Source organism: Emiliania huxleyi (genome assembly GCF_000372725.1).
Source record: "Emiliania huxleyi CCMP1516 unplaced genomic scaffold EMIHUscaffold_225, whole genome shotgun sequence".
NCBI lineage: Eukaryota > Haptophyta > Isochrysidales > Noelaerhabdaceae > Emiliania > Emiliania huxleyi.
The window spans coordinates 176,679-204,658 of record NW_005200378.1 but is presented as its reverse complement, the minus strand read 5'-3'; the positions used below and the strand labels follow the sequence as shown (position 1 = coordinate 204,658).

The 27,980-nt window shown below is 64.7% G+C and overlaps 10 protein-coding genes across 10 annotated transcripts in view; 7 read left to right on the top strand and 3 right to left on the bottom strand.

Moving 5' to 3' along the window:
- EMIHUDRAFT_443193 (hypothetical protein) overlaps positions 1-2,881 on the top strand; it is a 3,838-nt gene extending 957 nt beyond the window's left edge. Inside the window, exons 5-7 of the mRNA XM_005779844.1 lie at positions 1,379-1,596; positions 1,906-2,013; positions 2,306-2,881. Coding sequence (XP_005779901.1) covers positions 1,379-1,596; positions 1,906-2,013; positions 2,306-2,611 — 632 coding nt within the window. The 3' untranslated portion in view covers positions 2,612-2,881. The remainder of the gene's footprint in view (positions 1-1,378; positions 1,597-1,905; positions 2,014-2,305) is intronic.
- A 2,319-nt stretch (positions 2,882-5,200) lies between these two features.
- Positions 5,201-5,986, bottom strand: EMIHUDRAFT_366624 (hypothetical protein). The gene has a single exon (XM_005779843.1). The coding sequence runs from the start codon at positions 5,954-5,956 to the stop codon at positions 5,306-5,308; it is 651 nt and encodes a 216-aa protein (XP_005779900.1). The 5' UTR covers positions 5,957-5,986; the 3' UTR covers positions 5,201-5,305.
- Positions 5,987-7,592: 1,606 nt separating this feature from the next.
- EMIHUDRAFT_235826 (hypothetical protein) lies at positions 7,593-8,062 on the top strand (the record flags this gene model as incomplete). Its single annotated transcript, XM_005779842.1, has 3 exons — positions 7,593-7,625; positions 7,705-7,785; positions 7,901-8,062. 3 exons carry the CDS (start codon positions 7,593-7,595, stop codon positions 8,060-8,062), a joined length of 276 nt encoding a protein of 91 aa, XP_005779899.1.
- Positions 8,063-9,076: 1,014 nt separating this feature from the next.
- Ras1-1 (ras family GTPase) lies at positions 9,077-9,808 on the bottom strand (the record flags this gene model as incomplete). The annotated part of the gene is made up of 3 exons (XM_005779841.1): positions 9,077-9,163; positions 9,231-9,386; positions 9,485-9,808. 3 exons carry the CDS (start codon positions 9,806-9,808, stop codon positions 9,077-9,079), a joined length of 567 nt encoding a protein of 188 aa, XP_005779898.1.
- A 376-nt stretch (positions 9,809-10,184) lies between these two features.
- EMIHUDRAFT_457176 (hypothetical protein) lies at positions 10,185-11,960 on the top strand (the record flags this gene model as incomplete). The annotated part of the gene is made up of 5 exons (XM_005779840.1): positions 10,185-10,217; positions 10,287-10,632; positions 10,704-10,941; positions 11,125-11,179; positions 11,654-11,960. The coding sequence occupies 5 exons, from the start codon at positions 10,185-10,187 to the stop codon at positions 11,699-11,701; spliced, it is 720 nt and encodes a 239-aa protein (XP_005779897.1). The 3' UTR covers positions 11,702-11,960.
- A 1,569-nt stretch (positions 11,961-13,529) lies between these two features.
- On the bottom strand, positions 13,530-15,770 carry EMIHUDRAFT_235823 (hypothetical protein; the record flags this gene model as incomplete). Its single annotated transcript, XM_005779839.1, has 2 exons — positions 13,530-15,005; positions 15,087-15,770. 2 exons carry the CDS (start codon positions 15,768-15,770, stop codon positions 13,530-13,532), a joined length of 2,160 nt encoding a protein of 719 aa, XP_005779896.1.
- A 7,542-nt stretch (positions 15,771-23,312) lies between these two features.
- On the top strand, positions 23,313-24,406 carry EMIHUDRAFT_235819 (putative laccase; the record flags this gene model as incomplete). The annotated part of the gene is made up of 3 exons (XM_005779838.1): positions 23,313-23,351; positions 23,419-23,963; positions 24,232-24,406. 3 exons carry the CDS (start codon positions 23,313-23,315, stop codon positions 24,404-24,406), a joined length of 759 nt encoding a protein of 252 aa, XP_005779895.1.
- Positions 24,407-24,614: 208 nt separating this feature from the next.
- Positions 24,615-25,063, top strand: EMIHUDRAFT_235818 (hypothetical protein; the record flags this gene model as incomplete). Its single annotated transcript, XM_005779837.1, has 2 exons — positions 24,615-24,805; positions 24,970-25,063. The coding sequence occupies 2 exons, from the start codon at positions 24,615-24,617 to the stop codon at positions 25,061-25,063; spliced, it is 285 nt and encodes a 94-aa protein (XP_005779894.1).
- A 1,004-nt stretch (positions 25,064-26,067) lies between these two features.
- On the top strand, positions 26,068-27,071 carry EMIHUDRAFT_457175 (hypothetical protein; the record flags this gene model as incomplete). Its single annotated transcript, XM_005779836.1, has 3 exons — positions 26,068-26,664; positions 26,742-26,910; positions 27,061-27,071. Coding segments are annotated over exons 1-3 (741 nt in total), but the record flags the coding sequence as incomplete, so codon positions are not given.
- Positions 27,072-27,257: 186 nt separating this feature from the next.
- EMIHUDRAFT_457174 (hypothetical protein) overlaps positions 27,258-27,980 on the top strand; it is a 4,203-nt gene continuing 3,480 nt past the window's right edge. The window contains exon 1 of the mRNA XM_005779835.1: positions 27,258-27,279. The gene's annotated coding sequence lies outside the window, so the exon portion shown is untranslated. The remainder of the gene's footprint in view (positions 27,280-27,980) is intronic.

The window sequence follows — 27,980 nt, the reverse complement described above, 5'->3', positions numbered from 1 at the left end:
TTTTTGGGGGTTTTTTCCCTTAGGTTCCGCCCCGGCCCCGGGAGGCCCTTTTGGCTTTTTTGACTTTTTGGCCCCCCCTTTTAATTTTTTGCTCCCGATTAAATCAAACCCCGGCAAGGGGGGGGGGGGGATTTTTTTTTCCTCGGGGTCCCCTCCGGGTTTTTTTTTTTGGGCCCCCCCCCCCCCCCCCTTCTCTTCTCCCCCCCCTCCGATTCTCCTCCTCCTCACTCCTCCCCCTCGTGGCTTGTCGCCGCCGCCTCACTTTTGCCTCGCAGCGGCACACACCGGGCGCTGTAAGCACAGGCATAGACCAGCGCCCACGCCCCCCCCCGCGCCCACCGAAGGGACACGTCACCAGAGCCGCGCTGCTTTCGGCTGGATGGCCGAGAGGGGTCAGAGAGTGCACACAGCCTTTCGGTGGATGGCCGAGAGGGGTCAGAGAGTGCACACAGCCTGAAGGTGGCGGGAGATATGGGGAGATATGGGGGATATGGGGGAGATACCCAGTGCACAGCCTGAAGGTGGCGGGAGATATGGGGAGATATGGGGAGATATGGGGAGATATGGAGAGAGTGCACAGCCTGAAGGTGGCGGGAGATATGGGGAGATGTGGGGGAGATACCCAGTGCACAGCCTGAAGGTGGCGGGAGGGTTCGGTGGGAGACTGGGAAGCTGCAGAGCGCTCGCCGGACGTGGCGAGCCGTGGGGAGATATGGGGAGATATGGGGAGATGGGGAGAGCGCTCGCCGGCCGAGCGCATGCACAGCACAGCGCACACCACACCACACCACAGAGACAGCACAGCGCACAGCACAGCGCAGCGCAGCACAGAGAATGCACAGCGCACAGCGCAGCACACCACACCACAGAGACAGCACAGCGCACAGCACAGCACAGCGCAGCGCAGAGACAGCGCAGCGCAGCACACCACAGAGACAGCACAGCGCACAGCACAGCGCAGCGCAGCACAGAGACAGCACAGCGCAGCACGGCACAGCACAGAGACAGCACGTCCCTTGTCGACACAGCCTCCCGCCACTCTCCCTCGCGCGACCCGCCCCTGCCCGACACCCGCGCCACACCCCCCCACACCCCCCCACACACCCCCACACCCCCCCACATCTCCCCACGTCTCCCCACATCTCCCCACATCTCCCCACATCTCTCCGCATCCCCCCACATCTCCCCGCATCTCCCCACGTCTCCCCACATCTCCCCACGTCTCCCCACATCTCTCCGCATCCCCCCACATCCCCCCACACCCCCCCACATCTCCCCACGTCTCCCCACATCCCCCCACATCTCCCCGCATCCCCCCACATCCCCCCACATCCCCCCACATCTCCCCACATCTCCCCCCCCTGTCTCCCCTGCTTCCAGGCGCTGCCATGGAAGACGTCCAAGGCCGCCCGCGAGTGGCCGGTCTCGCGCGGCGTCGCCGTCGGCCTGCAGCTCGCGCGCGCCCTCCGCTACTGCCACGACGAGTTTATGCCCGGCTACCGGCTGCTGCACCGCGACATCAAGCCGGACAACATCGGCTGCTTTGCGGACGGCCGCATCGTGCTCGCCGACTTTGGGCTGTGCAAGCTGTGGAAGGTGCGCGCACTCCGGGCCGGGCTGCACGCGCGCGCAGCACACTCCGGCGGCGAGAGACAGCAGCGCCGCCGACACTCCATGCCGTGGGGCCAGCACGCGCGCGTGGCGAGCGTCGCAGCTTGCCACCCGCCCGGAGCGGCGACACTGGTGGACTCCTCCATCGCCACTGCCGCCCATACCTACGGGGAGAGCGACTGGCGGTTCATGAGTAGCGTATGTGCCTCCCTCGCCGCTGCGCAACGCTTCTCGACCTCGTCTCAACATCCCGGCCACCGCAGCCCCTCCACCAGCCTCGCCGCCCGGTTGCAGGTTGACTCTGCCGCGAGCGACGACGAGCGGCGCAAGCTCACCGGCCTCACCGGCTCGCTGCGCTACATGGCGCCAGAGGTTGCGCTTCAGGAGCCGTACAACCACAAGGTGTGTGGGTGGGGGGGGGGGGGGGGATATGGATCACCGTCACGCACCACCAATCCATACTGGGACGTACGCACCACCCCCCTGGAAAAAGAAATCACTGTGGGGTCGGGACCGAGCACACTGGTGTGAACACGTCTCGAACCCACACTCGGGGACTCGACCATCTGAGGAGAGATGAGGAGAGATGGGGAGAGATGGGGAGAGGCAGCGCCATGCAACCACAAGGTGGGGAGGGTGTCAGGCTCTTCGCGGCGAGGTGTGTCTCCTCACGCAGCCTCGCCCTGCACACAAGGCGGAGGTCTTCTCCTTCACCTCTCTGCTCTACCACTTTCTGTCGCACCAGAAGCCGTTCAGCTGGATGACTCCCGACACGTTCCTCGCTGATGCGTGCCGCAACGGCAAGCGGCCGCTGCTCAGCGGCAAATGGCCCGGCGACGTACAGGCGCTGATGGCAGCGGGCTGGAGCAGCGATAGCAGGGCGCGACCTGAGTTTGCGAAGGTCGTCGTGGCGCTGGAGGAGGCGATTGGCCGCCCGCAGAGCCTGGCAGAGGTGCTGGAGCGGTCCAAGGCCCCGTCTTCGCGCAGTAGTGCGCAATGAGCCGGAGACGGGCGTGTGTGCCCCTCGGGAGTCGGGGCATTCGCCTTGTCGGCGCCTCTGCACTGTCTCGCACACATACGAGCTCGATTGGTCGAGCGCGTCGGTGCACCGAGCGCCCACCGCAATTTTTGTTTCGGCTGTCAGATCGTGATGTTCTGACCTCTGCATGCCATGACTCATGTTCTCTGTCCGCCCTCCTGTCTTGCTAGCTGTGTGTCTTCGTGTCTAGATAGAGTTGTGGATGTTTTCTCGATGTTCTGGCTAGTAAATCGGGTCCCTTTGGGAGGCTGCCTGCGTCGGTGCGTGGGCGCTGCACCCGCGCCGCGTCGCGGTGTCGGCAGACCGACACACCCTCCGCCTGGTCACTGCGCGGTGGCGCGTCAGCCGCGCACTCCATGCACACACAAACCTCAAGCACTGGCCCCAAGAGGGCAAGACTGTCTCTGTGAGTGAGCGGGTGACGCTATCATCGCGGGCGGGGGCGGTGGGAAACGCAAGGAATCAGCTGGACTCAAGGAGGGGAACGTGCCCCTGCCCCTGCGGCATGCACCGTCCAACGCACCGCTGCCACGAGTCGCGGAGCACCGCTCGTAGGCTATGCGCCTCATCCATCTCGCCTGTTGCACAAGGTCGCGATTTCAAGAGCGAACGGCGCCGCATCAGCCCCACAGCAAGGCCATGACCACCGCTGCCACCGGCAAGAACCTTGCTCCGCGCCTCTTCGAGCCTTGCGACCTCGTCCGGACCGGCCGCGAGAGCGATCGCCTCCGTGTACTCCCCTCGGGAGGCGTGGTACGCCATCCACTCGAGACGCCGAGGCTCATAAGCGGCGTGCATCGCCTAGTGGAGAAGTAGCGAGCACTGCCGCTGGGGCGCATTGTCCGATATCCCGTGATCTCGGACAAAGTAGGCCCACCTCTTTGACAGCCTGCTTGTCCTCCTCGTTCTCCGCGGCTGCCAGCGCATCCGCCACGCGCTCCTCCTTGATGGCCACCTCGGCAACCTCGGATAGGCGTGGCTGCCTGCCCTCTGAGAGAGAGGCAGGGTCTCTGTGAGAGGGAGCATCCCTATCCGTGCGCGAGGACAGGTCGTCCATTGTTGCGTCGAACGTCGCATCGAGCGTCGTATTTAGCGTTGCATCGAGTGACGGGTCCATCATGACCTTGGGCATGCGGTATGCGGACCTTGACCAGTGTGGCGAAGGATGTGGTTCGCTGTTGCTCTGGACAGCCCCACCATCATCATCAACGCTAATTAAGTCACCCAGGGCGGCCGCGGGCGGCGGTGCAGCTACCAATGGCTCAGCGGCTGCGGGTGCAGCCGTGCTAGCCGCCGGTGCCTCGGAAGCCGCAGTGGTAGTCTCTGGAAAATGGACAGAAAAATCAGCTGGAGGATGCCATGCGGGCTTTGGGGCTGGCATAGCGACGGGCTTGGGTGCTGGCGTGTTGGCTGCCTTGGTCGGTTGCGGCTTCGGTGCCCGAGACCGCTTCGGTGCATTCGGACGAAAAAGCGCGGCGAGGCTTTCGTCCCTCCACTCTACCATCTCTCGGCTAAGTGCTGTCGTATCGACGGCCGATGCCCATAGCTTCCGCCACTTTGGGGCCTCCTTGGCCGCGTCCTCCACGATGCAGACGCGGATTGGGTGCGGTTTGTCCAGCAGCTCAAGCACGAGCACCCCCGGCTCTGGCTCGCTGAGGGACTTGACGCTTTGCAGATCGAACCTGCGGGGCGAGGGGGGGAGGAAAGGGGGAGTTAGGTAGGCAACATGGGTAAGTGTTGATGGTTCGGGCAAGCACGGGGTGCACTTCCCAGTGCTCGCGAAGACAGAGCCAATCATCCGTCCGTAGGACACAATAAAGCCGTCAGAGATAAACCAGCGCTTCTCTGTACGGGCGTCAGAGCCCTTGTGGCTCTTATGCAGATACCCTGATAGCTTCGTGGCACAGCCGCAATGCATCGAGAAGGTGGGGCGTTGGCCGTCGGACAGCGAGGAGCGGACGCGGTACGACAGTCGTGGCAACCTGCGCTCCGTCATGGTGTGGAAGGTGGCCGTCCTGCGCCGCGGGCGGCCTGCCCTTGCCCGCGCGCAGAGCTTCCTCTCGCGGCGCTCGGCCTCCTTCGCTCGCACTCGCTCGCTCCCACGCATCGCCATGCCGAGCGAGCGGCCGTTGCCGAGCTCGGCTCCTGGGGCGCCCCTCGCCTCCACGTCCACGCCGCTTCGCGGGCGCACCATCAGTTTCCCGCGCCTGAGCCGCTCGCGTTCGATGCCCACCCCCTAATCGCCTTCGCGTGGACCTCTTGGAGTGGATCTTGCAGCCTGAACTCCCGTTGGGACGCGTGAAACTCCCGCCGAGTTGGCGCAGGCCCCCCTTCTCACGCGCCCAGTGTGCAGCTTCATTGCTCCACTCCCTGCCTACAGTACTACGGACCGAGGCGCGTGAGTGTGGAAGTGTGCGAGGGACACGCGGCCCCTCCCCAGGCTCCAGCCCGCTCGAGGCGCCGGGGTCCGGGAAGGGGACCCGGACGCGGGACGGATCATTAAAAGAGCCGTAGTGTGTTGCGGCGCGCACGTCATTCTGTGAGTCCACTGGCGAGAGATAATGAAACCATAAAAAATACCCGGAGACGCCGTGGACAGCGCTCACACGCTCTCTCTCGCGCGCACGGCGCGCACAGCGCACAGGGGCCCTTCTCTCATCGTACAAACTGGCCCGTACTAGTACTAGCAGCTTTCTGCTTCGCCCCCCTGCCCTTGGCCGCCCCGATGGCTGCCAGCCTCGCCTTGCCACGCAGGAGCTGGAGGTCATCGCCCAGCATCGCCTTTGCCTCTGCCTTGGCGCTCTTTATAGCCTTCCTGTAGCCCGCGGCCGGCCTCTCCTCACGGCTGCCGCGCCCCGTGCCCAGCCCCTTGCCCCGGCCGCGCCCCTTTTTGCTGCCCGGCGCGTCGATCAGCACGTCCGCACTCAGCCGGTGCGTGTCGGCGCCCCACTTGAAGTTCGGGTCCACCAGCTCGGAGAGCAGCTCGTCGTACGGCTGGAAGAACGCCTCGAACTCGCCCATGGCGGCGGACAGGTTCGCGCGCGCCGAGACAGTGCGCTTGTCCTTGCCAAACGAGAGCGGCTTCTTCCTGGCGTTGAGCATCTCGCACTGGCGCTCGCCCTGCAAGCGCGCGATGATCTCGTCGTCGGTGTGCAGGCCGGTAAAGTTGGCGAGGAGGCGCAGGAGCCCGGGCGCGTGCATCTTCTTCATGTCTTCGAAGCGGAGGAAGAGGAACTGCTCCTTTGGGAAGAAGCGCAGAGCGCCGAGCACGCAGACTGGATAGATGGAGTTGGTGATGTACTCCATCGCCTTTCCGCGGAAGCACTGCGTGATGTACGCGAAGAGCTCGTCGTCAGGCAGCGCCTTGACGAGGTCGATCCGGTGGAAGAGCGTCGCGTTGCACCTCTCAAAGGCGCGCATCTGCGCGTGCATCTTCTTGAGAAAGTCCGGCTCGTGGTCCCACCCCCACCCGAGCGCAAACATCGACCACTCCGAAAAGGTGCGCATGATCGGATCTCGCATGAGCACGATGAAGCGCAAGTCGCGCGGATCCTTCGCGGCCAGCTTGATGTTGGCCATGGCCTGCGGCGTGCACATGTAGTTCGGCGTGAAATCGGTCGCCGCGAAATTGTACTCGTGCGGCTTGACCCACGGCATCGCTGTCTGGAACCACATGGACGTAGTGCGGCCCTGCGCCTTGCGCAGCGTCTCGTGCCACCGGCACTCCCACCGCTTCGGGTCGCTGGTCCTCGCCACGCAGCAGCTTGGGTGCATCCGGCCGGCGGGAAGGTGCGTGTGGTTCGGGTGGGTGCAAAACGTCTCCATCCTCTGCACTTTCAGGTCCTCCTTCCCCACCTGCGCGCGGCGCAGCGCCACCTGCGGGTACTCCTCCTTGAGCTGAAACATCTCGAGCGGCAGCTCCGGGCCATGCAGGCCGGCGAGTCCGTTTTGGAAGAAGGAGGAGAACCCGGAGCCGTAGAAGAAGAGCTCCTTGCGGTGCTCGCACCCGCCGACCACGCGGCAGGCGATGCCGGGAAGCATGAAGCGGCGCCCGCCGCAGCCGGCGATCGACCAGCGCCTCCCGTCAAACTCGTCGCGGCTCTGCGGCGGGCAAACCATCTCGGGAGGGAAGGCGGCGTGCATGCAGTCGTACAGCCAGGTGGTGGCCGCCTTTGGGAAGCCGGGCACAAAGATGGTGGGCAGCACCGGCTGCGTCTCCTCCGGCCCGCGCAGGTCGAGCTGGAAGCAGGCGCCCGTCATCGCGCCGTTGGGCGCCTTTTGCCGCGTCTCGTTCTTGGGCAGCGCGGCAGCGCGGCAGCGCTCCGGCAGCGGCGCCTCGCCCGGGTACGCGTTGAGCCGCGTGCGGATTCGCGGCCAGTGCTCCCGGACGGCGTAGAGCGGGATGCCGAGATCCGGGTCGAAAACAGTGCTGGTGCCGCTGCTGCTGCCCGCGCTTGTTGTTATTAGCCCGCCGCTGCCTCCGACGCCGCCAAGTGGCGACAACATCGGAGAGAGGAGCCGCTGGATCGGCCAGACGCCCTCGACTGACCTCTTGAAGCTGCAGCCTCACGAAGCAGCCTGCCCCGGAGCCGTCAACACAGAGGATGTTTGTAGCGCCGGCAAGCTCCAGGGCCGCGTTTTCTTTCTTTCTTTCTTTAACCCTTTCGCTTCAAAAGGGTCTTGGAGACCCAATCTCGATATATCTCCAGTCGTAGCGGTGGAACTTTTTTTTGGCTCGGTCAATTATTTAGCCATATATGAGAGGATCACGGCACAGTGTCGTTTGAGTCGACAGTAAATCTCCCACAGCCCACGTAAATCCGTCTTTTCAGGCACCCGGAGCCCGCCGCGGCCGCTTCTACGCCGGCGAATCACCATCAAGCTGCTATACGGCCCCGGCATCGCCTCCCCGGGCTTAGCTCTCAGTCAAGATATTGTGCACATGAGTGGCCTCTACAATATACTCACTGGCCGAGTGGTCGCATTTTGAGCGCCACCAGCCCCTCGGCGATCAGCCCGCCGCCCGACACACGCCGCCGCACGCCGACCGAGAGCACGAGGCGCAGTACGCGCAGCTCAAGTCGCGTTGGGCGGAGCGGATGCTGGCCGCGCTGCACAAGCACTACCCACAGACGGTGGGCAGCGCGCCCAACTCCATCGCTCTCCACCGGAGCCCTCCCTCCGTCGGCCCTGCCGCTCGCCTCCACCAGCCACGTCTTTCTTGGACTCGACTCCCCGGCCATGGCGCAGGAGGGGCGCGTCGTCGCGGTCGATATCTCCACGCCCCTGACCATCGAGAACTATCTGCGCTCTGGCAAGGGCGCCGCGATCGGGCTCGACGTGACGCCCGCGCGCTTCGTCGACGAGGACGAGGCAGCGCTGCCTGGGCGCGCTGTGGGCTGGCGCCAATAAGCCGCAGGCTCATAGGCGCCATGTAGCGCACCATAGGTTGCCGCGCTCGACATGCGCGGCCCCGTCGATGGCCTCTGGCTCTGCGGGCAGGACGTCCTCATGTGTGGCCAGGTACTCGCCGCCGCTTCGGGTACGATCTGCGCCCTGCGGATGCTCGGGCCGCTAGCGTGGCTCCGGTTTGCCTTCCGGGCGGTGAGGCTCCTCGCTCCAGCGGCCGTCGCCAGTATTTGGGGGGAGCGGAAGTGGGCGCTCCGGCCAGCGTCACTTTGATGTGTACGGTGTGGAGCTCCTCCTCTCCCATCTCCCTCTCGCAATCGTAGGAATCACGTCCCCCGGCCTCCAGCTCCACGCTGTACGCGTTACTCTACACACACACTCTAGGACTAGGTCTAGCGTCCAGCGTCCGCGGTCCGGCCAGGCAACTGGCAAGACGAGGTGGTGGGCGTGAACCAGGATCCAGGCGCAGGCCTGCCTGCATTTAAACAACACTGTGTGTTTAAGTTGCATATAAAAAGCGTAGTAGCCGAAAAAGGACACGCGAGCGCAAAGGCCCCGTGCGTCGCCGTGCCTCATAATCATGTGAAATATGACATCATTCTTCGCAGAGAGCAGTGTATGTGCCGCCGCGGGCGCGCGCACACACACGCACACACTCTGTCTCTGACACTCGACCCCCTTCATGCTCTCTTGACTTACAACTTGACAGTGACTGACGAACCGTTGACACTCCCGCAACGCGAGGGCGGCGCGGGCGCGGGTCGCGTCGAGCTAGAAGCGCAAAATATGGGGACGTGTCCCGCATGCCTCCAACGTACCGCACACGCACAACGCACATATACACGCGCGGCGGTCCCCACTGACGCCGCACAACGAGCACTCTTCGCGAGAGCACCCTCCATCGCGCCCATCGCCTGTTCGCCTCCGCCACGGATCCCCCTCACCGAGAGTCGACACCGAGAGCGCGAGAGCGACGTGTGGGCTGCTCGGCTGCTGCCGCCTGCCGCGTGTCGCACATTACATGATGGCGCACTTCGCTTTTCCCTTCCTCCTGCGCTGCGAGGGTTTGGCGCTCGCCTCCTCGTCCTGGCGGACCGCTCGCACCTAAATTCGATCACAACGTGGCGTATTGAGTTTCAGAGCGACAAGCTGCGCGGCCCCCCGGGCGCACCAGGGCGAAGAAGCTGTCCTCGACGCGGACGCGCGACTTGGCCGACGTCTCCATCCACGCGCACCCGAAGGAGATGGCGAGCTCCCTCGCCTCCTCCTGCGAGACCGCCCGGCTGCCCTCGAGGTCAACCTTGTTTCCGACGAGGACCATCGGCACCTGGTCCAGCCCCTTTGAGTGTGAAGGCTTCGTAGCTCTGCGGGTTGAGCGAACGGGGCAGGATTTGAGCGATTTCATTCATGAACAGGCGAGTGCACCTGGTCTCGGTCCTTGACGCGGAGGATCTGGTTGCGGAAGGCGCGAAGCTCCTCAAAGGACTCGCGCGAGGTGATCGAGTAGACGAGCGCAAAGCCCTGCCCCGTTCGCATGTACTGGTCGCGCATCGCACTGTACTCCTCTTGCCCGGCTGTGTCGAGCACGTCGAGCAGGCATGTCTCATCGTCGATCACAACCTGCTTGCGGTAGGAGTCCTCGATAGTCGGATCATACTCCTGGACGAAGTGGTTGAGGATGAACTGGATGGTGAGCGCGCTCTTGCCCACGCCGCCACCGCCGACCACGACGAGCCTGTACTCGGCCATTGAAGGCAGCGGCCTGTCGGTAAGGCCGGTCAAAGCAGGCGATTTTTAGCACGCACGAAAGAATTCTTACGATACAAGCCTCTCTCACAGCACACTGGCACGACAAGGGCGCGGACTGGCGCGGACTGGCACACACACAGGCTCACCACGAAAGAAAACTCGCGAGCACTGACTCGCACGCACGCGCTCGACCTTCTACTTCCTCGTGATCCACCGCCGCCACCCTCGCCTCACCCTCCCGCCGCCTAGCCGCTCGCTCGCCGCTCGCTCGCACGTTCGCGCGACCTTCTAGGCTTCTACCTCCTCGTGATCCACTCGCCGCCACCCTCGCCTCACCCTCCCCCCGGCCCCCGCCCAGCCGTTTTCCCGCCGCCCAATGCTCCGCCGTTCGCTGCCGTGGTCTGCCGTCGTGCCGCCGCTCCTTGCCGTGTCGCTCCTTCCTCCGTGCTGCCGCGCCGCCCTTGCCGTTTAGCCATAGATAGGGCCCGCAACTTCACAGAATCTTGCGACCTGGATCGGCCAGGGCAGCGGCATGTACGCTCGCCCTCTGCTCGAGGAGTTCGCGCCTGCGCCGGGTCCAGGCGGCCGTGAGCCGGGCGTCGTTGCCGAGATCCGTGCCTTTCTGCTGCGCGACAGCCTCGGCATCGCCCTCGGCGCTTGGCAGCGCGCTGTCGAGGCAGCCTCCAAGACGGACGCGGGTGATCCGGAGAATGAGCTGGCGCTGGACAAGGCTGCCGCGTGCCTGCTTTCGGAGCTCCGGCTGCTCGAGTGGTCGCTGCACGACCTGGAGGACGCCGTGGCGATCGCATCGCAGACGGGCGACGGTGCAGACATTCGCGAGGCTTGCCCAAACCGCGGCCGTGCTGCCGCCCTCAGCGTCCAGCACCGGTGGTAGGCGCCGGCGAGATGGACGAAGAACGCGCTGCGATCATCAAGCAGTTCGTCGCGGCCGAGCAGGAGTGGGTCGACGCCCTCCGCATCACGGCCGCGGCGCCGCGGAGTGCCGGCAGCCCAGCCCGCGAGACGGCCTTTGACGCCAATGCAGTGTACGTCTCTCCGGACGCGCCGACGCACACCCCACTCGTGCCGCGTGCGGCCCCGGCCGAGCCCGCGAAGGCTGGCGCGGCGCTCGGGCTCGACGCCCTAGAAACGAAACTCTTGCCTCCCAACCAGCGCTCGAGAGGACACGGACTCCGCCGGGTGCGACCACATCCGGCCGGACTCACTGTATGCGCGGCCCGTGTATTCACGCGATGCTCTGGATACACTGCACGATACCGTACCCCCGCCGCGATGCCGGTGTATGCACACTGTAGGCTTGACACCGCCGGAGGCGGGCTCTTTGGTCTCCGGTGTCTGGCGCCGCTCGAGGCGTGTCTTTCTTGTCTCTCGCCCCCCCCTCCCCCCCTTTCCTTTCTGCCTCTCTGCCTCTCTGCCTCTCTGCCTCTCTTCTCTCTCCTCTCTGCCTCTCTGCCTCTCTGCCTCTCTGCCTCTGCCTCTCTGCCTCTCTGCCTCTCCTCTCTGCCTCTCTGCCTCTCTGCCTCTCTGCCTCTCTGCCTCTCTTCTCTCTCCTCTCTGCCTCTCTGCCTCTCTGCCTCTCTGCCTCTCTGCCTCTCTGCCTCTCTGCCTCTCTGCCTCTCTGCCTCTCTGCCTCTCTGCCTCTCTGCCTCTGCCTCTCTGCCTCTCTGCCTCTCCTCTCTGCCTCTCTGCCTCTCTGCCTCTCTGTCTCTCTGTCTCTCTTCTCTCTCCTCTCTGCCTCTCTGCCTCTCCCCTCTCTCCTCTGGCCCGCAGTCCCCACCCCGCGTCTCTCACACCCCCCCCACCCCACCCCGCGCGCGGTGGCAGGAGAGCTTCCGCGGCGCGGCGCTGCGCTGCCTGGCCTTCAGCCAGTGAGTGTTACCAGCGGGCAAGGGTGCCGGAAACCATGGGGGCCGGGGGGGCGGGGGGGCGGGTCAGCTCCTTTGCACCTCTGTGCGCGAACCTTTGGAGGTGTGTGTCCGTTGGGAGGCAAACTGTTCCCCCGTCAGTGTGTCCAGAGTGAGAGGGCGAGAGAGACGAGTGCGCGCCGCCCTTGAGAGAGAGTCGAGAGTTTCAGTTTGAGAGAGCAGAGGGAGACAGTCATTTCTAGATTCTAGGAAAGTCGTTTTTGAGAGAAGTGATGAAACTTTTTGTGTGGTGTGAGTGTGTGTCTACGAGTGTGACGTATCTCGACTCTCTCCTCTCTCTGGGACTCCCTGTCCCGCGCACACGCCCCCTCGCCCCCCCCTTCGAGCCTCGAGCCTGCGGTTTCGCGCGTACACTGCGGTACGTAGTCGTAGAGATTCTGAAGAGAGACGAATGCCGCGTCCCCCGTGCCCCCCGCGCCCCCCCCGAGTGCTCATCTTTGTAATCTTATTCTTAAAATACCGCACAATGTATGCGCGTATGTGACAGCCTATGAAAACAGAAAACAGACAACCCAAGGGAGGGAGGATGGGAGGACGGCACGCCGCCACCACACAGCGCTCACAGGGGATTTTAAGGAGAGGAGTGTGGTGCTAGCCGTCGCCCACCCTTGGGGGCGTCTGCCTATTCCTATCGGTGGCGTGTACCTGTGTTTAGTGCCAGTGCGCGCCAGTCCCGTGCCCAGCCAGTGTCCCGTGCGCGAGGGAGTTTTGCTGTAAAACTCTTTCCTACGTCTCTCTTCGCGCAATCCCCTCTGGGCCGGCGCGGGCCCCCCCGGAGGCACCGTGCGCCGCGCCGCAGTGCGGAAACGGGGCCCGGCTCTATTAGTCTCTATTAGCACCGACTTACCGATTAAGCTAGGTTAATCAGAGGGCAGATTTGGAGAGATCTCGAGGAGTACATACAGATAGACCCTCCAACCATCAGAAAACTCCGACCTGATCGGTCGTACTGACCGCCGACAGATCACTCCAGACAGCAGACACGCCGACGTCTGCACGCGGCCGGCCGGGCGAGAGGCTTGACACGATCCGACCCTGCGACCCTGACGCTGCTGCTCTAGCTATCAGCCATGGACTGCTGACTGCTGCCACAATGTGCGACCTGTGCTGGCCCACTTGGCGGCCTTCCCGGTCAGTGGTGAGGCGCAGTTCAGAGCTGTCGATGGCGCGATGCCGCACTGGTCCCACATTGGTGACACGATACCACCAAGTTTGCCGGTCCAAGAGAGAGGCACCGGCGCTGTCCTGAGAAGGTGCGTGGTCCCTCTTGACTGCCCATGCGCGCGAGGCTGTGTAGGCATAGCCTCGAGAGTGCCAGCAGCCAATCCGAGGCGACGCGCATTGCGCCAGAAGCGTGCACACGATGGAAGGACACCTTCCTACTGGCCGTACGATCAGGTCGTCACTGAATGCTTGAACTAAGGCCGCGAGCTATGCAGGTGATCAATTGTGCATCATGGCACGGTCAGCTGCGCCGACAGGCTGTCGCAAGGCGTGATAGCATGGGGCCGCAAGTACGCCGAATTCCCATATGAAAACAAGTAAAAAATCGCCAAAAAATTTCCGAAAAAATCGGCGCCTGCGGCGGGCCATGGGACCCCCCCCCCCCATGGACACCCTCTGGGGCCCCCGCGCCGGCCCAGAGGCAATCCCTCGCCGATTCTCGCTGCAAACCTTCATGTGCCCGCCTCGCGGTCTCGTCCCGCACTCTATCGTCGTTCTCTCTCCTGTCGCTTCATCCTCTGTCGGTCTCAGCCCTACCTGGCCGTTCTATATTATAGGATGGCATCCTTACAAATAGAATGGCGTCTCAAAAAGAACTTGCCCTCGAGCTGCGCGTCGTTCCTGAGCTCGGCCTTCATCCCGTCGGAGATCTGGTTGCCGCGGGAGGTCTTCACTTTGACCTCCCCGCGCGGGAAGTCGCAGTGCGCCGCCGCCCACCGGAGCGTCTCGCGCAGCTCGGCCGCCTCGGCGTCGCCCCACCCCAGTCTCTGGAAGCTGAGGGAGCGGCTCGACTCCTTCGCGGCGATGCGGTTGATGGCTGCGACCAGCCCCGCCTCGTACTGCTGGATCACCGTCTCCATGTCCGCCTTGGCCGTGAACGCCAGCGTCCCGTCCTCCACCCCCGCCCGCATCCGCTCCCCCATCACCGCCGGGCTCATCGGCGGCCGCCGCCCCGCCACCATCTCGCCCAGGCACGTGTTGGGCAGAGGTTCGTAGCCATCCTCTCCGTCGCCGCAGAAGGAGGCCGCCCCCTGGTACCCCCCAAAGTCGAGCAGGCAATGACCCCTCTTGACCACCATGGAGGCGGCCAGCTCGAAGTAGCACCAGCCCCTCTGCTTGTGCAGCCGCGTGTTGCCGTACTCGGCCCCCTCGGGCGGCCCGGGCGTGACCAGCACCACGTACGTGCGCGGGTGATAGTACCACAGGTTCACGTTCATCAACGACCGGGTGAACAGCCTCTTCTCGGCCTCCGACGCAAACGGCTTTTGAAAGAGGCACTGATAGTCAATGACCACCGCCACCGTGCAGTACGGCGAGTCGCGCTTGGCCTCGGCCAGCACCGACTCGAGGAACGGCAGCAGGCGGCCCAGCTGCGCCCCGTTGCGGTCCGGGTGGAACCAGTCCAGCCACGGGTACGACCACACCACAACCCCAACCGATTGCTTGGTGCGCCTCTTGTTCCACAGCTTGACTCGCCACAGGTTGGCCGGGGTGATGAGGGCGGCGGGCGGCACGTGCTGCAGACCGCAGGGGAGCACGCCGCCGTGGCGGCCGAGCAGCACCGGGTACTCGAGGTCGATCAGGAGCGTGTGCTGCAGCGCCTGCTCGATCAGCTGGCCGTCGAAGACGTCCCAGTGGACGTTGCCAGAGTAGGGCCCAGCCACGCTGATTTTGGCGGGCTCCCTGTCGGCATCAGAGGCCTGGGCCATCCGGGCGGCGGTGCGGGTGATCTCGGCCGCGGCCTTGGCGTTGGCCCGCTCCTGCTCGGGCGTGCGCCGGCGCAGGGCGAGCAGCTCGGCGTGCTCCTGCTCCTGCTCGGGCGTGAGGCGGCGGCGCATGGCGGCGTGGTGCTCGGGGTGGGTCTGGGCGAGCACGTCCAGCACCTGCTGCTCGTATGCGGCCGCCTGCTCGCCCTCGGGGGTCTGCGCGTGCGCGGCCTTCTCCCGGTCCAGCGCCTGCACGGTCTCCGACCACAGGGGCTCCTCGGCCTGCTTCTGCTGCAGCAGCTTGCGCTGGTACTCCGCCATCTGCTCGGGGGTGAGGGGCGTCTTATGCAAAAATGGATGCAAAAAGGGCGCGCGCCACACACTTGTTGCCACACAGCCTACAGGCAACATATTGGAGACGGGGTGAAAGGTCGAGAGATTTCGCGAGGTTTGAGCTGTCTGTGCTCCGTCGCTGGCGCGCCCGTGACACAACAGATCGAGATGGAGATTGCCAAAGATTACCGCCCCAGTGATGCCAAAAACCATGATGGTGGGGAGCATGGTGGGGATGACGAACGCGGCGACGATCGCCTGCGCAGCGCGTAGCAACGGCGGGAAGCTGGTGCGCTGCAAGAGGTTCCAGAAGAAGAAAACTGAGATCAAGAGCAGTGCGGCGGCAATGAGTAGCGGCGTCACCGCTGTCACGAGCGGTTGCTCGCGCGATAGACCCCCGCGCTCATCTGCGATGAGGTAGATGAAGCCGTGTCCGAAACCATGGCTGAGCACCGACTCAGCGTGTCCACTCACCACGGCGAGCTCGGTTCGGCCGGTGGCCGACGACTTGCTAGCTGCGACGTAGAGGACCGCCGCGAGAACAATCTGTCCGTACAAGCTAAGGAGGTGAGAGTCAAACACGGTGCCCTTGTGCGCGATGCAGAAACCCTCGGCGTCCCAGTTCTGGCCAAATGCGGAGAGCGTCCACCAGCTTTTGAAGTGGCCGACTGAACCGATGCCGTGCGTCAAGGAGGCAGCGACAAGTGTCGCAAACAACACGTTGCCGACCGATGCGCTGGCATGGGCTGGCATCTCAGCCGGAGAAGGTTGGCAATCGCTTTGACCTTGTCGCCAGCGTCTCAACAAAAATCCGAAAAAAACTAAGCCTAACTCCGCACATGTAATCGGACCATACCGCTCGACCTCGGGGGGCACCGAAAAGAAAAACGAACCAGTGCCTCGATTTCTTTTTTCCTTTCTTTTTTTGGGTCCTGTGGGCACCCTACTGTTGTGTTGAAGGATAGAACGGATAGTAACAGGAATGAAGAATGAACACGCCAGTGAGGGTTAGCGAGAGCGGAGACGATCGAGGGGTCCCGTGCATGCGGAATCCGACCCCATCCCAGTGTGCAACAGTGCAACAGTAGCGGCCGGCAGCAACGTCCGCGCTAAGGAAAAATCTCGACCTTCGTCGTTTGCCCCTGACTCGTCCTGTTGACGTCGACCCCCGGGGCTAGGGCTCTCTAGCCGCCGTAACCCGACACCGATCATCCGGCTCGCTGGGTGCGCAGCTCGCCCCGGCCCTGGATGTGAGGTTGGGAAAATGGCACTCCACAAATACTCCAAATGCTCCAAGTGCTCCAAAGTCCAAGCATCCACAGCAGGCGACGCACACACCACACTTGCAAGCTCGTATGTCGTAACGCCGCTCAACCCCCCCTCCCCCCCCTCCTCACAACACCCACCCGCCCGCCCGCGCGCCCGGCACCGTGGCTGTGCGTCGTGCTCCGCAGCCGCAGGGTCTGACGCTCTCTGCCGTGCTCGCGCGGCGGTCCCGCCGGGCCCCGCGCCCTCGCCGCCCGGCCGGGGCTGGAGAGGCTCATTCCAGCCTGATGCCGCGCTCCTCGCACACGGCCACCAGCTCAGGCTGCTTCTTGTTGTCCACCATGAGCTCCTGCACGCGAGGGGAGGTGCGATGAGCATTGGGCGGGGGCGGGGCGTGGGGCGAGGGGAGGCGTCTCGCGCCTTCAAGCTCGGGGCGGCCCCCTCCTTGAGGGCGGCGGCCAGCGCCTTGCAGCCCTCGTCGCCAATCTTGTTGCCGCAGAGATAGAGCTCCTCGAGCCGCGGCACTGCCCCCTCCTTGCCGAGGGCGGCGGCCAGCGCCTTGCAGCCCTCGTCGCCAATCTTGTTTTCGCTGAGACCGAGCGTCTCGAGCCGCGGCGCTGCCCCGCTCGCGAGGACCTCCGCCAGCTGCGCCGCCTCCGCGTCGCCCCAGCCGAGCTGGACGTAGAACAGCTTGGCCGCCTTGCCAAACTGCTCCGTGAAGGCGGCCTCGTACAGCCGCTTCACCAGCGGCTTGTCGTCCTTGCCGTTGGTGAAGCTCTTCTTCTCAAGCTCCGCCGCGAACGCAGACGGCAGCAGCGGAGGGCGCCGGCCGCCGTCCTGGGTGCAGTCGGCTCGGAGGCTGTGGAAGCTGTACTCCACGCCGGCGCGCATCTTGCCGAGGTCGAGGGAGAGGCTGCCAGCCTTTGTCAGGCCCGCCCAGCTGGCCTCCGTGAAGCACCAGCCGCGGTCAAAGTACGCGGCCACGTTGGTGCCCTCGGCCTGGTCCTCCGCCTTGTGGCCGTCCGGGAAGGAGGTCAGCCGCAGCACGATCGTGTGCTGGTGGGAGTAGAGCGTGCCGAGGCAGCTCAGCCCCTGCTTGAAGAGCACGTTCTGCTCCTCGGTGCGCAGGACGCCGTTGGCGGGGTCGGGGTGCTGGTGCAGCGAGCCGAAATCCCAAAACACGCCGAGCCGCGTGATAATGCCGTGATTGTCAGTGAGCAGGGCCTTGAGCGCCCTCGCGACGCGGGAGAGGTTGGCTCCGCGCGGGTCGGGGTGGTCCTTGGTCAGCCACGGGTAGGAGAGCGCGGCGACGGGAAGGCAGGCAAATGACTCGGTCGCCTCGACGAGATCGGCGAGGGAGAGGAAGGCCTCTTTGGGCAGCGCCTGGCGGTGGGAGAGGACGCCGCCCGCCTCGGCGTGGCGGATGATCCACTGCGCGTCGAGGAGGGCGGCGGCGCCGCTCGCGAGGACACGCTCCAGGTCGCCGCCGCCGAGCTTGCGCCACAGCTTCAGCTTCTGCTTGTAGGCCAGGCCCGGCTTGCTCGTGCCACAGCCCATCGCTTCGCCTGCCTGTGTAAGGCCGATCGACTTTGAGCAGCTGTCCGCCCTCGCACCGACCGGGCAAGGAGTGAGCCTGGCGAGGTACCCGGTACCCACGCCTCTCGGGGTTTTTGTCTGGCCGAGAGGGTGCTGGGGCGAATTGATCAAGTTTTCAGCCACTTATAGAGCACACAGTGTGTGGGTTGACACGCCTGTCCGAGCGGTGCGAGGACACTTGCACAGCACAAGGTTTCAAGCTGGAGGGCGTGTACCCGCCTTCCGGACGCTTCTCAAATGCGAGAAGGCAACAATCCCTGTGCTGTGACGTTGCCTGACCAGTCCTCTCAAATGGTCATCATGTGCAGGGAGATGCGGTTGCGGAGCTCTTTGTAGGTGCCGTTCGTGGGGACGCCGAGCTGCGCGCACACCTTCTTCAGGATCGAGATCGTCGATGCCTGCTTCTTTGAATGGACCGATCGTGCCACCTTGAGGACGTCCATGCGCAAGTAGAGCTTGCACACAAGCCCGTTTTCGAGGCGCTTGCGTTTGAACTCGAGCATGCCGCGGTCGATTGGGCGGATGTTGTACAGCTTGCCGCAGTCGCCAGCGGTGACGGTCTCCAACAGCGACGCCCGGTACCAGAGCTGGAAGTCGATGGTCTTTGTGATGGTGCGGAAGACACCGTTGAAGACGATGCGCTGCGTGAGCGTGAACTGCGGGAGCAGGTGCGGGCGTGAGGTGGCATTTGCGAGCCCGGATCCGTCAGGTCAAGCGTCTATTTGTGTGCCTCGCAAATCGGCGCAGACCACGGGGGTCCGGTCTCAAGAGGGTCCCCGCGGGCTTGGCGTAGCGAGAAGACATCCTCCTTCCACTGCAGGACGACAAACGAGTCCCGGGGAATCAGGTCCCAAGTAGTCTGAACGCGCGGCCAGTTCAGCTCCAGCGCTTTCCTCCAGATGTCCTTGGTCACCACTTTGAGGAAGAGGGGGTGCGTGAGAAGCAGAGCGCGCAGAGCGTGGCACGCGTCGGCAAAGCTCTCGAGCTTCGCTTCAGTGCCAACGTGTTGGAGAGGAGCGATCACATAAACGACAATCTCCTCGAGCACGCAGAGCGGGAGGTCGAGCAAGTTTGTGCAAGAAGAATAGTGTCGCTCAACACGCGCAGTTGTCCAGCGAAGCGAGCGAAGGCCGAAGCATGCCATCTTGAAGGGGCCGACCATGCTGGTGAAGAAGGGCAGTCCTCGGACAGAGCGAACGGACAGCGTTGATGAGTTGTCCTTTTACGGAAAGCAGATATGAGGACGTTCTTTTATTTTATTTGAAGGCGATCACGGACCGACCAACAGTCCGTCCTTCTGATATATTCCCCTCCCGGTTTCAATCTCGGAGATGCATCGAGGTTGTCAATCAATCAATCTGTCAGAAGGATCATCAATCAGTCAGCTGACGAAACTCTCCTCTCCGTCCTCTTCGTCGATCTCGTCGAGCCGGCTCCTGGCCCGACGCCCGTGACGCTGGGGCCGACTTGCTACGCGCGCTGCGACCCGGACCGCCACCTCTGCTGCCGCCTGTGCTACCCGTAGTCCTTGCCAGCGAGCGAGTGCCTTTTGCGGGGCTGTCGCCAGAGCGGGTGTCGCCACGGCCGTCTTCTGATCTGTTTTGTGGTCTGGGGCTCTGCGCGCTGCGCTGCGCTGCGCGTCTCGAGGCGCGCCGCAACACAGCCCGTATAAATGGGGTAATGGATGAACCAAGCATCCCCGATGGCCAGGGGGGTGTCCCATGGCCCCGGGGTGGCCGGGGGCACGCAGGGGGCGCCGCTACGGGCCGCTGCGGCGCCCATCCTATTTCGAAGAATGCCATCCTGGAATATAGGGTCTAGGTCTGAGACCGCTGTCGCGTCGCTCTCCTCTGCCTCGTTCTGCGACGACGCCGCCGCCTGCCGATCCCCTTGCTCTCGCGGCTTCTCCCGCCTCTCGGCGCAACTCCGGTCTCCGCCCTCCTCGCGGCGTATTTTGGCCCCTCGAGTTTATCGAGCTCTCCTCGCCAAGGACGACTCTTCTGACACCCACGTTGTCTTTGGATTCTCGCTCACGAAGTAAAAAAATCGGCGGTGGGGGTGCGGTGCGGTGTGTGTGTGTGTGCGTGCGTGCGTGCCCGCCGACTTCTTTTTCTTCGCGGGGCGGGGTGCGCACTGCGCGCCGCGAGGATGAGGAGCCTGAGCCAGGGGAGGGTTGGGAAGGGGGGGCGAGGCCGGAGGAGTATGACGGCCTCTTCGACGGCCCATAAGGGGCCGTTGTCTGCTGTGCCTTTTGTGGTGCTAGTTCGTGCCAGTCTGCTGTGAGAGTGGGTGGCGTTGTAGAATTCTTTTTCTTGCGATGTCCGCCCCGCGCGCCGCCGCTCGCGCCTCGCCGCCACCTCCGCCGCCGCCGCTCCCTCGCCAGACACGCCGCCGCCCGCCCGCCTCCTCGACCTCCCCACGGACCTCCTCGTGCGCGTCGTCTCTCGCTGCGACCCCGTCGACATCGCTCGCGTCGCGGCCGTCTCGCTGCTCTTCCACGCCTCGCTTGCGGTGGAGGGCATCCGCTTGTGGGCGCAAGAGCGCGGCTTCGTGCTGCCGGCGCAGCCAGAGGGCGAGGGCTGCGCCGTGCGGTGGCTGTGCTATTCGGCGCTGCTGCGCGAGTCCAACCCGCCGGCGAGGGCGGCGGCCGGCGGGTATCACAGCGTCTTCATCGACGGCGAGGGGCGGCTCTCGTCGTGCGGCTGCCCGCCGGATCACGTCCCAGGCCTCCTCGGCCACGGCGAGGGCGTGACGCGGCTCAACGCGCCGACGCGCCTCGCGTCTCCGCTGGGCGGCGAACGCGCCGTGAGCGTGTCGGCTGGAGGATACCACAGCCTCGCCCTCACCAGCAGCGGCGCCGTCTGGAGCTGGGGCGATGAAAGCAATGGCCGGTTGGGCCACGGCGACGAGGAGGAGCAGTCGCAGCCGAAGAAGGTCGAGGCTTTTGATGGCCAGCGAGTCGTCGCTGTGGTGGCGGGAGGCGACCACAGCCTTGCCCTCACCGCAGACAGCGTTGTCTGGAGCTGGGGCTATGGAAGGGAAGGCCAGTTGGGCCACGGCGACCTGCAGGACCAGCTGCTGCCCAAGAAGGTCGAGGCCTTCGCTGGCCAGCGCGTCGTCGCTGTGTCGGCTGGAAACGACCACAGCCTCGCCCTCACCGCCGACGGCGCCGTCTGGAGCTGGGGCTTTGGAGAGTTTGGCGGGTTGGGCCACGGCGACGAGGAGGACCAGCTGCTGCCGAAGCAGATCGAGGCGTTGGCTGGGCAGCGCGTCCTCGCCGTGTCGGCTGGAAACGATCACAGCCTCGCCCTCACCGCCGACGGCGCCCTCTGGAGCTGGGGCGGTGGAGCCTTTGGCCAGCTGGGCCACGGCGACCAGCAGAACCAGCTGCTGCCGAAGAAGGTCGAGGCCTTGGCAGGGCTGCGCGTCCTCGCTGTGTCGGTTGGAGGCTACCACAGCCTCGCCCTCACCGCCAACGGCGCCGTCTGGAGCTGGGGCTATGGATTCCTTGGCCAGCTGGGCCACGGCGACGACGAGGAGCAGCTGCTGCCCAAGAAGGTCGAGGCCTTGGCGGACAAGCGCGTCGTCGCTACCTCGGCGGGAGGCTACCACAGCCTCGCTATCACCACTGACGGCGCCGTCTTTACCTGGGGCGAGGGTGAATACGGCTGTCTAGGCCACGGAGAGGACCTGTCCAACCAGCTGCTGCCCAAGAAGATCGAGACGTGGGCGCCGGGACAGTGATGAGAAGTGGCGAAAGGGTGCAAGCTCTGTATGTTTCCGCGTCGCCCATAAAAAGAAAGAAAGAAAACAGACAAGCCAAGGGAGGGATGGGAGGACGGCACGCCGCCACCACACAGGGATTTTAAGGAGAGGAGTGTGGTGCTAGCCGTCGCCCACGCCCACCCTCTAACCCTTGTGGTCGTCTGCCTCTTTCTATGGGTGAAATTCTGAAAAACGTGCAGCACTTCTAGCCAACATCGACAAAAGTCACTCTCTAGCCCCGCGGCGAGCGGCCCCGCCGGAGGCGAAGAAAATTTTGCCATCTAGGCGCTCTCTAACACACATTTTTGCACAAATCGACGCCTCCAACAAGCTCAATAAGTCTTCACTGCAGCACGCCTCGAGCGAGAGAATGCGTCTGTAGGCCAATATATAGAGCTTCTCGCGCGCGCTCCTCAGCTGGCGGTCCGCAGGGCCGCCCGGGCCGGGCGAGAAGCGCATCCGCAGGGCCGCCAGCCGCACCATGTGATTCACGATGATGAGCGTCTCGGCCTCGAGCAGCGTGTAGGAGCGAAGCTTGCCCTCGCACTCGCGTTGCTCGAGCCTGAGCCACTGCGCCTTGACCACGAGATAGCCCGCGGGGATGGTGTCGGTGTTGACGACCGTGTCCTCGGCCAGCGTGTACGCCTTCCCCTTGAGCACCGCCAGCCAGTAGAGCCCCTCGAGCGACTGCTCGCGCCGATTTGCGCGGACAGCGGCCAGCTGCTTCGCCTTGAGCGACGCGGCCCACACCTCCAGCGACTCCATCTGCCGCAGCTCGGCCGTCTCGCCTGCGGCACGCGGCGCCTTCTGCTTCTTGACCCTGCCAAAGACGGCGACCATCTCGCAGTCCCCCCAAAGAAGAGCGATGCACGGCGGGCACGCGCATGGAATACCGCGCCTGTGACAGGGAGCCGGTGCGGGGGTCAGGAGGGGCGCGTGACGTGCGGCAACACACGGCACACTACACGGCACGGCACGATGAGCATAACACGGCTCAATACTAGCGTACGTGGTCAGGAGACCATCCTTCCGCGCGGCGGCCGCATCCTTGCAATCCCCCGCGAACATGTGGACGTCGTGTGAGCCGTTGAAGCCATCAGCCTTGGGGACGGCAAGGGCGGTGAACTTGGAGTGCTGAAAGAAGCCGTAGAAGATGCGCTCGATCGCCCACCAGCCCTCCTTGAACGACTTCGCGACAGCCGGGGTCGCTCGTGCCTTGGCGAGATAGAGGACGACGTTGCGAGAGCCGGAGAATATGAAATTGCCCGACCGGATCGCCTCAGTGATCGCGTCGACGGCAGGTTGCTCAGCGCATCGCAGATGTTTTTGCCGTGCATTGACTCGAGCGTCCAGTGCACGCGCAAGATGCCGAATTTGGTGAGTCACTCGGCAGTCTGATGGTAGTTGTCTTTCCCATCGAACTGCGCGGCACACTGATCCGTCAGGGAGAGCTTCCGCTGGTAGTCGGGAAAGTCGGTTACGGGGAGGGCTACTACGAGGTCTCTGCGCGGGATGTGCTGGGGCCCTGCGCCCCAGTCGATTGCCGCATAGTTCGTCGTAGTAGCCCTATCATAAACCTCATATTCACACCTTGCACTTTGAAAAAAAGAAATGTCCTGCTTTTGTCGAAGATCCGGAGGGTTTATCGGAGCATCACCCCGATCTCCCATGTGCCTATTCTTTATCCAAGATCGGCGTCACGCTCGGGTTGAAAGTCCTGAACAGCGACATTTCGGGCCTTGCCCCTCCCAACTACTACGTCGAGTCGAATGAGAGCAGCCACAGCAACACGCTGGTCAAGGGTAGCAAAAACAAGCACATCTTCGACGGCATGTTTTCTGTGGACGCGAAACCGCCCGTCGGACAGCCAATCGAGCTCGACCTGCATGGACTCTACTTCCACGCCTTCCACCTGCACGTGAACCCGTTCCAGCTACAGGGCGACCCCGTCCTGGCGGACGCCACCGCAGCGCTCCCCACCGGCAACTCGGGCGGGGCGTTCCACGCGAATTTCGAGGAGAAGAAGACGGGCGCGTTCGCCGACTACTTCCGCGCGGGCGACTGGCACGACACGCTCATGCTGCCCACGCGCAACTCTCTGACGGTCCGCTCGCAGACGGACAAGTTCACGGGGAGCCAGATCTTCCACTGTCACATCCTCGACCACGAGGACCTGGGCATGATGGGGCAGTTCCTCATCCAGGAAGGGCCTGACGCCGAGTGGGCAGGGGCGAGGAGGATCGACCCCCGCTGCTACAACGCAAGCAGCGTGGAGCGCGGCGGCGCGAGGCCGTTTGCCCGCATCGTCGACCCAGGCTCGTGCGCGGCGGCCGAGGCGTACCCCGCGACGCCGCCCTTCCCGCCCCTCGCTCCGCCGCTCCCTCCGGCCGCACCGCCGCCGCCGCCGCCGCCCGTGAACCCCCTCATCGCGTTTTTGAACCTCGTGACCGTTGGCATCGGGCTGTTGGCCTCGTTCATCCTCCTCTTCCTGTACTACTACTGCGGCTGCTTCTGCGGCGCCAGCGGTGGACTGTGCCACTCTGGCCACCACCTGTGCGCCGGCGCTTGCGCCATATCATGCTGGGAGGTCAACGTGCCAGAATTACGGCATCGGGCGGCGCGACATTCCGGATGCCACGAAGCGCGATGTGGAGATCGCAAAGGTGGAGATCGACGTTGAGGTGGAGATCACGACGGGCGAGGCGATCCGGCCGGTTGCGCCGCAAGCGCCCTCGGGCATGGCGGAGCGGGAAGTGGTTTAGGTGGGGGCCCTGATTCTAGCTTTGTCTAATGCAAGCGTGTGAGTGTGAGTGTGTGTGTGTGTGCAGGGTTTTTTCGCGATTCTTGTGGTGTAACACGTGTTTATTTTTGTTGTTCCTCTGTTTTGTGAGAAATGCGCATTTCTTTATTCCGTCGGATGACGGTCGGCTCTCATCGACGGAGTGAGGGGTACCTCCAGCGCATACACACATGCCTTTCTACGTCATGGAGTGGAAGATGCGCGCCGGCTGTCCGAAGAAGGCTTTCGAGTGTTTCTTGGGCACGGGCGCGCCATTCCCTGGCGTCAAGATGCAGCGTTTCCACGCTCCCGGGTCTGTCAACGGCTGGATCATCGCGGAAACAGACGATATCACCGCGATCTACGCGCACGCCGCGGAGTGGTGAGCCTGTCCGCCCTTCGCCCGGACCGCTCCGCCACGCTCCTCCTGACGCCACGCCACCCCTCCTGCCGGCACCGCGCTGACTCCGCAGCCGCCCCTTTCCGGCGACCATATGCTGCCTGCCTCCTCGCAAAATCACTTCCCATTTCACTCTGCACGCATAGGGCCGAGTTCCTCGAGTGGAATACCACGCCCGTGCTCCCAGACGAGGAGGCGGGTGCGACGGCGGCGAAGGTCTTCCCAGAGTTCGCAAAGTGAGACATTTATCATTGTTGGCCGGCGTGCACTACTCTACAGTCGGTCCACGGTCGGTCGTGACCTTTTCTCTGCTCGCTCTGGAAGCTCGTTCTGATATATCCTCTCGGGTCGCTACGTATTTTGTGGTCTCTCTCCGTCTCGCTATCACCTCAAGGGGACACCAGTTTATCTCAGACTCCTCCCTAATGCCACACCGACGACCGAAGCCACGGCCACTGCCGCCGCGACGGTGGCGACCCTCGCGTCACTGTTGCAAGCCTCACTCAACACAGCTATCAAAAAGCAGACAGCTCCTGGCATGGGCGACTACGCGAGAACAGGCAAAGGAAGCGCTGCGCCACATTTGTGTGGCAAATTGACTGGCATCCGGCGCCTTGTCGGGGAATGGGCGGCCGTCGACGTCGAGATGCCACGGGGTGGCGACGCCCCACGGCGGCTTGCTCGGCGGCGGCCCCGCCTTGGGCGCGCTGCGCGCCTCCTCGATCGTGCTCGAGCCGTACGGCAGCACGACCGGGTCCGTGTTGATCCTCATCTTCATCGCGCCCTCGACGGACGCCTCGCTCACCACCATCAGGAAGCCGCCGCCTGCGCCCGAGAAGAGGCAGCCCGCTGTGTGCGGGAAGCCGTGCCGCGCGACGAAAGCGCGCAGCTCCTCGGACTTGGCCGCGTCCTACTGCCGAGATGGAGCCCCGATGTGGCCGAGACAGACAGCCGAGATGCAGCTCCTCGGACTTGGCCGCGTCCTTGCCGCGATACGGGTCGGTCGTGTACGGCAGCATCGCCTAGCACCGGATTTGCCGAGATGCACCGAGGGGAGGAGCGGATACGGGCGTGCGCGGCCGGCCATCGCCTCCCACGCCGCCATCGTGTCGGACAGCGCCTTGCCGAGCTTGGCGGCGTCCATGGCGAGGATCGCCTCCCACGCCTGCTCGGAGGCCTCGGCGAGGGTAAGAAATAAAACCCATGCGATGAATTCTTTTTCCCGCGAAGGTAACGAACGCTGACACAGCCCCAACACCGGTGAGACCGGGTGAGACCGGATGGCTCCACGCCACTCGCCAGGCGGGTCGACTGATCAGGCGGGTCCGCGTTGCCCAAAGCGGCTCGCGGGGAACGTGTTTGAGCCTCCTTCGGTGCTGGACTGGCGGGTGCGCGAGCGCGATATCCGTCCCTCGCCCTCCTTCTTCCTCCACCGCCTCCTCGGCGCGGGCGAGGATGCGGTGCGCGCGGACTTTACTGCGCTGCTCGCGGGCCGGTCATTCGAGGCGGTGCTGCCGAACGTGTGGTCGCAGTACCTCTCCGACATGCGTCTCCTCGACGCCCTCGCGCAGCACTCGGAGCGGCGCCGAGCGGCCAGCGAGGCCGAGTGGCAGGTGGTCGACTGCGCGGCGTACACCTCCCGCGTGCTCGGCAGCGTCACCAACCGCACCGAGGCGCATCACGAGCGGATGCAGGCGCTGCTCGGCGCGCTGCTCGCGAATCCGCTGTGGAGCGACCGGCGCGCAAAGTGGCTCTTCATCCAGCCGCATTACGACCTGAGAGGGACTGTCGGCCGGAAGCTGGCCGAGGCCCTCGTCCAGCGCAACGCGCAGATTGGGCCGGCGCCTCGCCGCCTCTGCCGAGCCGGGACATGGCATGGAGTCGTCTCTCTTACTTTCCGTGGAGCCGTCCTCTTCAGGTCATTCTCGCGACCGTCGACCGCGACGGGGCGCACATCGGAAGCCAGATGCCCTACTTCGACCTCTACCGCCGCGCGGTGATGGTGCCGCACGTCGCGACGCCGGAGCTCGCACGGACGGCCCGGCTCTGCCTTCCCGGCTCCTGCCCCGCCGACGCGTCACGCCGAGGAGAAGCTTCCCCCTCCCCTCGCAGCTGTCGAGCACCGTCACAGCGTAGACCAACCCATGCAAGCCTGTCCGCTCAGTGTGCCTCTCGATCCTTGACGGGCGCGCTGTGATCAGCAGCCACCTCCCGACGCGCCCTGCTGTGGCCAGCAGGCTACCTCTTCCACGGCGACCTCTCCCGCTTCGACGGAGGCGTGCGCGGCGCGATGCGGCATATCATCGACCACCTGCGGCACCCCGCCTCGCTGCAGGCAGACGGGGAGAGGAGAGGAGAGGAGAGGAGGGGAGGGGGAAGAGGAGAGGAGAGGAGGGGAGGGGAGGGGAGAGGAGAGGGAGAGGAGAGGAGAGAGGAGAGGGAGAGGAGAGGGAGAGGAGGGGAGGGGAGGGGAGAGGAGGGGAGGGGAGGGGAGGGGAGGGGAGGGGAGAGGAGAGGAGGGGAGGGGAGGGGAGGGGAGGGGAGGGGAGGGGAGGGGAGAGGAGAGGAGAGGAGCGGTCGTGCAGTCGACCACCTGCGGCACCCCGCCTCGCTGCAGGCAAAGATACTGAGCCGCGGGACTGCGACCGACACCAACCCCGAGCCAGGGGCGGGAGGGACGGGCAGGCTGCGCCGCCGTACACGCGTGCGGTGCGGCGGGCAGGCGGCGCGTCTCTTGACAGCGGCGTCGCTGTGAGCAGGTTCGAGCCCACCGCGAGGCACGTCGCCTTCCGGGAGACGTCGGCGGCCGGCCACACGAGGGGTGAGAGGAGTCTCAGGTCGGTCCGAGGTCAGCCGAGGGGGGGTCGGCACTAGGCGGCCACCTCGCGCGCAATGGGGGAGTCGGCGCTTTGCTTCTCGCCGCAGGCGAGACCCTCTCCTGCGGCTGTCTGCGGCTGTCTGCTTCTCTCTCCTTCTCACTCCTTCTCCCTCCCTCCCTCCTCCGCCTCCTCCTTCCCTCTCCCGCTCTGCCCTGCTCCGGTCTCTGCCCTGTCTCTGCCCTGCTCTGCCCCTTCGCCCCAATTCACCGCCTCGCCTCTCGTCTCGCCTCAACTGTCGCCTCGCCTCTCGCCTCGCCCCTCTCCTCTCGCCCCTCTGC

Bases quoted from the DNA above. Each gene is read 5' to 3' on its own strand.
- EMIHUDRAFT_366624 (XM_005779843.1), bottom strand. From the start codon at position 5,956: ATGGAGTACATCACCAACTCCATCTATCCAGTCTGCGTGCTCGGCGCT.